Source organism: Oreochromis niloticus, linkage group LG3 (assembly GCF_001858045.2).
Source record: "Oreochromis niloticus isolate F11D_XX linkage group LG3, O_niloticus_UMD_NMBU, whole genome shotgun sequence".
Taxonomy (NCBI): domain Eukaryota; kingdom Metazoa; phylum Chordata; class Actinopteri; order Cichliformes; family Cichlidae; genus Oreochromis; species Oreochromis niloticus.
In genome coordinates this window covers 22,479,102-22,491,066 of record NC_031967.2, presented here as the reverse complement: position 1 = coordinate 22,491,066, position 11,965 = coordinate 22,479,102, and the positions used below count along the sequence as shown (strand labels likewise).

The window sequence follows — 11,965 nt, the reverse complement described above, 5'->3', positions numbered from 1 at the left end:
TGGATAAAACACAAAGCAAATAAATAAATAAAATACATTTATTTTTTAAATGTGTGGCATCTAGAAATTATTTCATCTGCATAGCTTTAGTCCAGAGATGGGATTTTTAGCCTCCAGCCAAAAGCAGCTGTATCCTGAGGATGGATGCAACAGCAGCAAACACGTGTTTTGAAAATTTAATCCGGTGCCATAGTGTCACAATCCCCATCCTGAAAATGACCAAAGAGTTAAACCGACTGTCTGAATAGGCGTTCCTGTTATTTTGTCCACCCCCTCAGCCTGCACAGAATTGTCTGGTCTTTTGTTTATGATATGGATGGTAAGCACACTGCACGCTGTTAACACACAAATCTGTCACAAGCACTGAGATGAAGGAGCGCAAAGTGAGGTTACAATTTGTTTTCCATTGGAGATAAAGCGGCTCATTGCCAGTCATTCACTGTATATGCGCGGAGCCATCTTTATCCGGCACCGGTCTATTTTCTTCTGCCAGCTTGATGTTGATGGTGCAGCCTGTAGTTTGTTGTGATTGTGAGATAATTTCAGTCGCGGGCGCAACTGAAACACTGGGTGGAATTTCCTCTTTACAGGTGAAACGTGTCTGAAAACAGCGCGGAAAAAAGGGGGGCATTTTGAACGGGATTATATAATTATAGTTTTGCCGTGTGTGTTTTTTCTTATTTTTCTTATCCGAAGCCGTAATTACTGCACACAGCAATGGGTCGTTACTCCTTTCAGCTGGCCTAATCTCACAGAGTATGAATAGAAACTGTCAATCAGACGCTGCACTCAGCGGAGAGACAAGAGGGGACTGATTGCTGCTGCTGCTGCACAGCGACACACACACACACACACACACACACACACACACACACACACACACACACACATCTTCTTCCTCGTTGTCTCCAATGTTTTTGCCCTCTCTGTTTTTACTGGTGCGCCACTAAAACCCTCCAAAAAACAGATTTTTCCCTCCATATTCAGTTTTCTGAAGACTCCTCATAGCTTGATTTCTTTGGGTGTTTTAGGAAAGATTTCCATGTTTCTAATATTTTAACAAGTACAGAGTATTTTTTTTATTTTTTTTATTTTTTGGGCTGCTACATTTGATGCTTAATTATACCCCAGTACTTCCATTCAAGCCACACCTGCTTGTTTAGACTTTTTAGAGAGCGATAGATGGACGGATACATGCATGATGGAGAGATCAAGACGGGGACAAGCCTGTGTTGTTAATAAACAGTGAATGTGCACAAACAATGGTTGCATGAAATTAAAAGACATGACTGAATTTTTGCAATAATAAACAGACCGGTCCTCTTCAAATGAGGCCCCAAAACAAACATGAGATACAGTGTTTTGTTTCACCTTAAATGCTTCTGATATGAACCATTTAAGGTGGAAATATGGGGAAGCACTGAAATGCTCGTATACATTTGAATGCTTCATATATGTTAATACAGCATCAATTTACATGCGTTTAATACCGAAGTAAGTGGTTCTGTGTAATGTTTTTATTCCAAGTGCCCTCATTCGTAATTTCAGTTAAGATGGATTTTTTTTTGTTTGCAACGTACTGACTTTCCTGAACTTTCTTTTTGCGCTTCATTTTAAAGTCTGCGCTCATCACTATTCATTAAATGTCGCTATCGCATTGGATGTATAAACTAAAGTACAATAATAACATTAATCTTTTTTTAGAAAGTTTTTTTCTTCACGCTGTGCTGATCTGAGTTCAGGTTTAGCCTGAAAAAAACAACAACAACAAAATTCCCCCACTTTTGTTTTTTAGTATCATCATAGTGAGATCTAAATTTAATCACCTGAAATCTCACTTACATTAAATCAAAGCGCATATTCTGCGTCACATGATACCGGTGTTTAGAGCCACCCAGACCTGCGCACTGTTTGGAAAAGCTCGTGCCCAAAGGCCAAAAGAAAAAAACGCTTTATTTGCACCATTCACCGACTGCCTCATCTGCGTCCCCACCACCACCACCGCCCCGTGTGCGGCCCGGATTGCGGCCTCGTGGAGAAGAATCTGATCAATCAGATCAATCAACAGAGATTACTGTAATCCCGGAGGTCAGGGGGAGGGCACCGGGCCACGCAGAGTTCACACATCTCACACAAGCTCTGCGCAAATCTGTCCACGTGTAAGAATCCATGTAACTGCGATTTTTATTAGAATTGTTAGAGTTTTCACTTTAACTTCATTTAATGAGCAAACCTGAGTGTTGCCTCTGAGCCATGCCAAACAGCTATGTGAATATAAAAAACGAGTGAAGCTTTTATCACAGTTTAAAGAGGGAAAAGTCACACACTGGAGGATTTCAAACGAGGACATAAAAGGCTGCACGAGCCTCTTAGAAACTCTTTTAAAACAAACAAAAACCAAAAAAAAAAAACAAAGGGCGTTAGATGTCACACACGAGCCTCCACGGAGTTCCTGTTTGTTAGGTAAATGTGCGCGTGCAGTGTGCGTGAACGCTGCTGCTCGTTAAAACGGACGCAGACGAGCTCAGGCCCGTCGAAGGTTCCTCTGCAGAGTTTTTACGTACAAAGTGGAGGAAACTAACTTTAACAAGTGGCCCACAGTGTAGTGGTTTACACAAAAAATCCCCGGTTCAGTCCCGGGAGGAAAAGATCCGCCAAATAAAACCTGTGGAGTGACGCTCTGTAGACAAAGCAGCCTTCTGTGTGGATCTAAGGTCAAACTGTTTGAACGAAATGTACTTTTTTATAAATATGAGTTCGTGTTGGTATTGAAATGCGGGCTTACAGCTATAAAATCTTCTTATTTTATTTATTTTTTTGCCCGTGGACTACTGAATATAATAATAAGCATGAGAAATACACAGAGTTTGATTTTAGATTCAGTTTCCTTTGTTTAAAATCTGCAACAACAAAAAAGAAAAGAAAGAAAAAAAAACTTCAATATTTTTTTAAACGGAAGGAAAACTTTTGAGTATAACGCCACATTTCAAAGTTACACAAACTACATTATCGTTGTGGTAATGTTTTAAATTAGAATTTCACTTGAAATTAAATGAGTTTAACTAATAATGAAATTAAATTATTATTATTAGAGTTTTACAGCATTTATTAGAAACCCACAGAAGGTTGTAAATGTGATAATTCAGAGCGCTTGTCTGGTGTCCTTTGTAACGACTCATAGTTTCTACACGTTGCTCTTGTGTTTCCTCCACGGGATCCAAACACCGCTGCTGCTTACACTGGTCCAAACGTGACCACTCCAACTACATGAAAACAACTAAAGTTATGTTAGTTGTGCTTCTGACTCATCACCGAGTATTTAAAGAGCTACTGACTCCTGCTTTTGTGCAGGTCATTATTCAAAGACATGAGTTCACTTTAATAACAGGAGGAGTCTCAAATGACAAAGAAAACAGGAAAGTAGAAAATCACAAGGTTATTAGTTTAAATGCAGATCCTCATCCCCCCCCCCCCCCCCGACTCCTTTTTTTCAGAGAAAGAAAAAGTTAAAAGCGAGCTGTGATCTCAGTCTTAGGTCAAAAGGTTGTTTGTCCTTTTTTTTTTTTTTTTTAATGATTTTTAGTTTGATGCGGCAGCATCGGGGCTGGCGAACCCGGGTTTAGTTCAGGACACAGAGCGTCCCAGGAGCGCAGAGACCGCTGTGATCTGAACACTGCGGACTTTCTTCAAACTTTTTTTTCTTTGTTTTTGTCCCCAAAGCCGCCCAACAACTGACGAGAAGGAAAAACTGAAGGTCAAACGTAAACAAATTAGAAATGCGTCAGTTTGGTGTTGTGTGGACGTTTGTGGGAGGGTTGCGACCTTTGAAACTGCGACATTACGCAGTTGCAAGAGCGGCGGTTATTTAAGATTGGTTATATAATGTTTGGAAACGAGCCGGAGAGGAATAAAGGAGAGGATCCACAAAATCCTCTCCTGCTTTCTCACGGTGCTGCGTCCGCTTTTTTTTTTTTTTTTTTTTTTTTATTTATAGGAGAAATTCCAGTGTGGAAGTTTTAAAGCGGAGCGTAAACTCAAGAATCGGGATTAATGGCACACCGTCCCGGTTATAATTTCGACGCAGGCCTGCAGGTTGTTAAACAACTAAACCTGAACACGATGAGAACTTTTGTTGTTGTTGTGTGTGCACAGCCTGCCTGTAGATGTTGAGATAAAGTCTCTCTCTAAAATATATATATATTTATATTACTTATCTATTTATATTTCTACTTCTACACTTCATTTAATAGGATTGCTGTGTTGTCTGTTGCATGGATGCATGCTGCTCAAGGATTAATAAAGTTTCTCTGATTCTGATTGTTTATAAAGTCCTGACAGACATACATGAAAACATGAGGTGGACGAGACTTTTTCTTCAACCTTTGTAATTCCATGTATTCAATTAAAATTATAATTGAACAGACAAAAGTATTATTACAATTCTAGATCATGATCCAAGAAAAAGAAAAGGAGTGTAGCCTGTACTGTTTGGGACATTTACAGTAAATCACCAAATCTGACTAAGAGGAGGATGTCATGAGGTTTGTGTTTGGACAGAAACATGAACTGAATTCTTGTAAAGCTTCCCAGAACCGGTTACAAGTACATTTTGTGTTCAGTCTCATGCAAAACTTTTCTCCACAAAGATCCTGTAATGTCGAGAACATAAAGTAACCCTAAATCATGTGAAGACTTCAAAATTCATCTAAATTTTATTTTAGAGGGTAAAAAACTTTTTTTTCTATCCACTGAAGTCAAATAAAGAAATACTTTGTGTAAAAGACTGAATAGACTTACTGCAGGATATCTGTTTGTGCAGTGACAGTGGAGACTGCCACCAAGCGTCCTTGAAATGCACTGACAGAGGACACAAAGAGCAGCCAGACTCAAACATATACATTTTTTTTTTATTCATTTTCAACATTAAAAATACAAATCAAACATACCGGGAGCAACAAATAAACTGCTACATTCCTGAAACCTATCGAGCACTTCAGCTTTACACTAAGATGGATCTCTGACCTATCGTGCACAAACAAACATCAAAATAATCTATCCAATCTTTACTATACCCACAGCGCATGGTCTAATAAGAAGAAAAAAAAATTACACGCTAAATTGAATTCTTTAAGGCTGAATGCAACCAACAACAGAACGAGTAACAACAAAAACATGAACCAGCAGGAAGGAGATGTTAGGACTTCTTTCAGAGGAGATTATAAAGAGACGGCAGTGCAGCCGGATCATGGCACTTGATCTTTAAGCACAAATGTAAGTTAGCAGAGCTCCCTCTGATCTGCAGCTGCACTGTGAGGACGGCGCTGGGACAGAGAGGTGGTGGTTTGAAACCTGCAAACTTCCAAAGTTTAGGTGCTTCTGTTTCATGACCCCAGACATGTTTGAGTCCTGGGTGGCTCGGACTAACACTGGCTAAACCTGAAAACTGCTCGGGTGACAGGATGCAGACGGATGAACAACGGGGAGTTAAGAGACAAACGGGATGTGGCGATGAAAGGCACTTTTCCTAAAGGCTTCATGAATTAAACCAAGAGATTGGAGCTTGAATGGCTGAAAGGAAAAAGCCCCTCAGAGACTTAAATACCAAAGGATGGTGGTCAGTGTGTGTTAAAGCACTGCTGATAAATGGGTAAACTGTTAAGTCTACACATGGACAGGAGATGTTGGTCCAGGGAAGAGTTTGGGATAAAATAATGAAAATGTTTTAAAAATGATTATTTGATAATAATATAACAACAATATTTAAACAAATTCATCAGCCAATTTTCACACCCCAGTTTAACACCCTTAAAACGACTACAGGCTATGCACACGTACACCGAATATTTGATTCGATCTTGTTTTGGTTGCACATTTGTTTTTAATTTGGGGAAAACTGGCGAGTCTACAAAATCTGTAGCTCAGCATAAACAACAAAAACAAGAAGAAGAAAAAAAAAGACGAGACTTAAAACACGAGAGGTAAACGTCAGATTTTGATGTCAGCTCCTCTTAAAGAACGAGAAGGAGCTTTTAAAGTACACACACCTATCACACAGAGTGAAAACCAGCTTAGAAAATCCTGACATATGTCAGCAGATCAGTGCCAGCTAGCAGGAGAGCATCACTTTCCCCTCCCTCCAGTGTGGCAGCTGTAAATTCATTCCTCACCTACTGAAACAAGCCTATATGTTTTATTTTGAAAGGCAGACTGGGGAAAGTGAAATGTTGGGGCAGGTTGGTTTAAATACAACAGAAATATTAGGTATGCCTGCTGAGACGGGTTTAACATGAACACCGAAGATGCAGACACATTTTATATTTAGGTCTTCCTTTAAATAGAGAACACTGCAGCACAGCTGGTAAAAGATAGCCTTCAGATTGGAGCAGTAACGCATGCAGAGGTCTTTAGCACCCCCGATAGTCACACAGAGGTATTGCATGTTAAACAATGTTCCTAAGTCGCTCTGGTCCTCCCTGAATTGTGCAGATTAGAGCCTTAATTTATGGTCAAGCTTTTTAAGTCGTAAATGAGCCCTTGTTTACTCCTAACTCTAAGAATCCAGGTTGCACATCAGAAAAAGACTAAAACTGAAGCACAAGTAGTTGTGAGGCTGTGCTGATTTACAGGCAGACGCTGCCCTCTAAAGGATGAACAAGGAAAGCACAACAGTTGAAGACAGAAAAGCAGGAGGACTTAATTAAATGTTCCTTCAGAGTGAAGGTCACAGCTGAGGAATGTTTTTCACGTCTCAGGATGAAAACCATTTCTGAGGTCCAGTGAGCAGTGAGGCTGGGATGAATCACACGAGAGGTGGAAAAGCTGCACAGCCCATGGCACTAATAGTGTGTGTGTGTGTGTGTGTGTGTGTGTGTGTGTGTGTTGACGGTCAGCTCGGGAGGTTTCTGTTTCTTTTTCTATCTGTGAAGATGGCAGGTGTGTGAACTTCTGTAGGCGTTTGTGGATGTGTGCAACAACTGGGAACAGAAGGCTGACATTTAGTCAAATCCCTGCCAGTCACTCTGCTCAGAGTCGTACTCGAGCTCCGGACCGATGCAGCGAACGCCTTCCAGCAGCATGGGGGTACCATGGTGACGATCTGGACAAGAGGCAGAGAGACAAAAAGAAATCGTTACTCTAATAAGAGCGATTCTTACATTACCATACAAACTGTAATGAGAGATTAATCAAGGCAGTTGATCACTAAGGGCACGCTGGGAAATGGCCTGCTTCACTAGCCTGAATTTACTGTAAGAGGCATTTAATGAAACTAAATAATCTATATGTTAATTTAAAATAAAATAAATACAGATTCTGATCCTGCACATATTCAAGACTCTTGTAGCTTAATGTACAAACCTAAATGTGATAACTCAATAGTTATGTGGGAAATTTACATTTGAAAAAAGTAAAAAGACCTGATCATGTAGTACTGTATGGCCCGGCTCTTTGTGATTGAGCATGAGAGTCGATATCCGGCCACTAGATGGCTGCAGAGTGTAAAATCTGTAGAGAACGGGTCCTAATTTCTGGACGTTCTAGTACCAGGAAGCCTTGTGCTGTAAGTAGTTTAGAATGGATGGCGTCATGAGAGTGGCTGTCCCAGCACGAAGCCTGAATGACCTAAAAGTAAAACCACTCACGGGAACAAATTTTGTTTCTTGCTCAAATTAAAGAAACACTGGATATCTATAACTTTTTCTTTCTGACATCTCTTCCTGTTTAAAGGGAGTGCTCCCATCCCACTATTGCCAAGTGCTCCCTCATACAGGACTGTCTGATTCCCGGGGTTTCCTCTCTAATACTGTAGTGTGTGTACCTTAAAATATAAAGCGCCTTGAAGTGACTGTCACTGTGAATTGGTGCTGTTTAAATAAAACAGAACTGAATCGAATGTGGTCCATGAACTAAATCAATCTGAAACCCTTCAGCTAGACACAGCCACTGAAAGTCAGGCACTGGAAATGTCTGACAGGAGTCAGTTCTTTGGAGCTACATTACTATCTGACAATAACCTTTCATGGTGTGTTCTGGTGCAATAACAATAAAACATCATCGGCCTATTCCAGCCACACCTTTGCACATTATGAACAGCGTTTTACAACATCACAGTTTATGAGCAAACAGAGACAAAAACGAGAGTGACCTATTTCCCTTTCTTTAAGTCTTGTTGTTGAGTATTTGGAAGTGGAAACATGATCTGTGAGCACTTGGCTTTAAAAGGCTCAAACTGCATGTATATAACCCCCGATGTGCACACGGTGTGAGCGAAACAGACCGAGCGGCTCCTTTAAGAGAGGCAGTCCCCTCCTTCACCCCCCTCCTCCTTCTCCTCTGAGGCATCTACTCTACTCCTCCACAGTCCCTCCCCCACCCTGCTGCAGCAGCAGCAGCCGCATGCTTTTCTTTGTGAGCGCAGGAAACACATGCAACAAAGCATTGGTGGTTCAGTGGTAGAATTCTCGCCTGCCACGCGGGAGGCCCGGGTTCGATTCCCGGCCAATGCAATTCCTTTAGTTTTTTTTTTTTTTCTCCCTTCAGCCCTAATACTGGCAGAAGTCTGTCGTAAACTTTAAAATACACAGCTGAATGTACAGTTACAAAGGTTAAAATCTTCACAAGTAACACATGCCCCTCCCCTCTGGACACACGATATATGTCCGTGAAATAATCAAACTACTCCCACACGTTTGCGAGCTTGTCTGCAGCCACTGCTGTTGTTATCTTACCTACTGGCAACATGTGAAACTCACTAATCTGCTCTTTCTAACAGTACATGTTTTGATCGTCACCGGTGAGTGGCTAAAGACTTAAAGCACTTTGAAATCAGGTGATTCTTTTTACCATACTGTTCTGGATACAGCGTTATTTAAGGTATTAAGAAATAACTTATATGGGCTGCAACAAATGACCACCTTAAGAATAGATGAACATAAAAATAACTAGCAGTTCAAGCTTTCATCATATTACATTAAAATATTGGGGAAATCTATTACAGTTTCCCTACAAGATAAAATCACTTTTTACATTTTAATAACTAACTAAAAACTACCATTAGGACGCTTCCTATCAGGCTCACTGGATATATAATAATTAACTATACATCAGATAACAACCATGTGTATTTATACAAGACTAAAGGCTCAGCCTGCAGCTGAGTTGTATTATACTCCATCACTGATCTGATGGCAGCGGCACAGCTGACGTAGAGTTTAATCCATTGATCTGGTTTTCATCCAGGCCTCAGTTACACACAAACATCTGGACAGATGTTCAGGCCACATTATGAGGATAAAAATAAACACTAAACAACACAGCCATCTTTCATCCTCAACTACGCAAGTACCACACACACACACACACACACACACACACCACGTTCTGCTATATTTACACAGACACAGATGGAAAAACACACACTGCCCACCCCCCTTTAACTAATTCTCCATCTGCTGAGACGAACGCCACAGACTAATTCAGTCTCACTGACATGGATTGAAGAGGAGGATGCAAATTTATTATTACAGCCTCCGCACAGCAGGACAGAGCAGAACAAAAGATGTATGGATTACAAGAGCCATATTGTTTCTGTCGTATCACTGCATCACAGAAAAGGGGACTTTTTAAAATAATTTTTTGGTTAGTATTTCTGAAAGTTTTTGTTTTTATTATTTAAAAAAATTTGTCCACAAAACAAATTTAGCCCTTCTTTTTTAGTGGTTCATTGTGACTTACTTTGGTTGTTGTTTTTAAAAGTTATTCAGACCCCAAAATTCAAAGTAACCAGCAGATGGCAGCAGCACACCAGAAACAAGCGACCTTTGGGCTTATCGGTTAGTTCTCCCTTTAAAACCAAAGAAGAAATAAGACTGATCATTTATAAATTAAAAAGTAAAATATAATGAAAATACACTCACAGGACACTTTATTAGGAACACCTTACTAGTACCGCGTTGGCCCTCTTTTTACCTTCAGCATTGCTTTAATTCTTCATGATTCAACAAAGTTCTGGAAACATTCCTCCGAGATTTTGGTCCATGTTGACATGACAGCATCACACAGCTGCCGCACATCCATGATGTGAATCTCCTGTTCCACCTCATCCCAAAGGTCATGTCGACATGAATAAATGCATCGAGCTGTTGCAATGTGACTCGCTGATTAGACGCTTTCATTAATGCGTCCTTGAACAGGTGTACCTAATGAAGCGGTCAGTGAGGTATTATGTAGTTTGATCATTTAACTTTACAGGTCATTTAACAGTCTGGGAGAACTACCAATTATATATTAATTATCAAATAAATCATTAATCAATAAGTTAATCAGGTATTCATGTATTTTACCTCATGTAAGAAGACATGGAGGAACAAAAAAAAACACAAACCTGTGGAAAATTTATGATTTCTTTCCACAAGTTTATGAAATTTTATTAATCAAATTAAGTGATAAAACTAAACCAAATGGCTCCTGGTCAGTTTGTCCTCCACACGCCTTCCTTCGAGGTTTTATGAGCCTTAGCAACTAATCTATGGAAGCCTTCCAGCCATTTCAGTTTAATAAGTTCCCAAATGATTAATGGTTTTGTAATAGAAAGTCTCACGGGCATAGGTAGTCGTATGGTAATGACTGCAAAATTAATCAACTACACAACGTCTCAGCTATAAAAAAAGAAAAAGGTCTTTTATAGGATACAATGTGGTGTATTTGTAGGTGTTTATACAGAAGAAGCAGACAAGATTATATTGTTATCACATATATGTTGTTAAACACAACCTTACCCATGACTCTGGCGTGAACTTTAACTTTGACGCAGACGTCGTCGTTGGTCTCGCTCAGCAGCATCACCTCCTCACACAGAACTCCCTCGTGCTGGGTTATGTACTCGCACGTTATCTTCAGACCTCCTGGAGAGACATGCAGGACAAAACAGCAACAAAGACAGAGAAGAGAGTAAGTTTCCTCTTTACTGGCACGGTTTACTAACACAGGCACATCTCTCCTTTATCTTCCCTGCGTGAGATGTTTTTCATAAGGATAACTCGAGTGTCAGACAATCCAGGACAAAATGTCAACGGGATGGAAAAAAAAACAAACACAGCTGACTGATAAGCAAACAATCATGAATACACACACACCGACACAAACACACACGAGACAAACATAGTAGCACACCTGTTAACATCATCAGAAAGGCTGAGAGTAATATAAAGGGTGTGACGGTTAACTGAAAGTAAAGGTCAGTAACCTGCTTCAATTACAGGCATGCAGTCGGCATGACTCCCAGAAACCTCTGACCCATTTCAGCTGTTTTACTGGCGAGGGGAAGCTCACGTTCAGGCTAGCAGTTAAAAACTATCTTTTTTTAGCCCACACAGGTGGCAGATATTTGGGGTTTACCGGCTATTGCGGCACGATGGCCGGCAGGAACACAGAGAAACACAGGAAAGCGTCTGAAAGTCAGATCTGTTCCTATGATTTTTTTTCAAAGAAGGATCTCTGTGCTGACATGAGCTGAACTGTCTGCTGCTGTAATCCTCAGCCATCTGGAACTCTGCAGCCTGTGACTGTGCTGCCGAGTTACTTACTTTTTAGCTTAGCTATGCTTTCGAAAAATATGACTGCCATTATCCTTCAACACAGTCTGAACGCTCTGAGGCAGCTTTCTTGTAATGTCTTTAAGTTGGAATAGTTCTCGAGGGTTCTTGAAGGACAGTCAAAGCCCTTTTTTGGATGTTTCTGCCTTTTGTTATGTTCTCTGTCAACACACTGTGTCAATAATGTTGAGTTACCATGAATTATAATCTGTTTTTAATGCTGTTGCCAATCAGTCGTTTTCCAGTTGGAATTGCACAGTGGATCATTTTGCACATCAAAATTAGCCGAGGTGGAGGTGGCAGGAAGCAGATGTCAAGATTTTCATTGGGAGTGACAAGAATGGACAAGATTAGAAATGAGTACATCAGAGGGA

The 11,965-nt window shown here is 40.3% G+C and overlaps 1 protein-coding gene and 1 non-coding gene across 5 annotated transcripts in view; one reads left to right on the top strand and one right to left on the bottom strand.

Annotated features, from left to right (window-relative positions):
- Window positions 1-4,886: 4,886 nt before the first annotated feature.
- Window positions 4,887-11,965, bottom strand: part of adisspb (adipose secreted signaling protein b) — a 40,427-nt gene continuing 33,348 nt past the window's right edge. For 2 of the 4 annotated variants that reach the window (XM_013272803.3, XM_013272802.2), the window contains exons 5-6: window positions 10,776-10,901; window positions 4,887-7,096 (exon numbers count right to left, since the gene is read on the bottom strand). In XM_013272803.3, the coding sequence (XP_013128257.1) occupies window positions 6,996-7,096; window positions 10,776-10,901 (227 nt within the window). In that variant the 3' untranslated portion in view covers window positions 4,887-6,995. The remainder of the gene's footprint in view (window positions 7,097-10,775; window positions 10,902-11,965) is intronic. The other 2 variants (XM_019353464.2, XM_005453121.4) reach the window with 1 other exon arrangement.
- Window positions 8,434-8,504, top strand: trnag-gcc (transfer RNA glycine (anticodon GCC)). Its single transcript has one exon. It is a non-coding gene; the product is annotated as a tRNA-Gly (tRNA).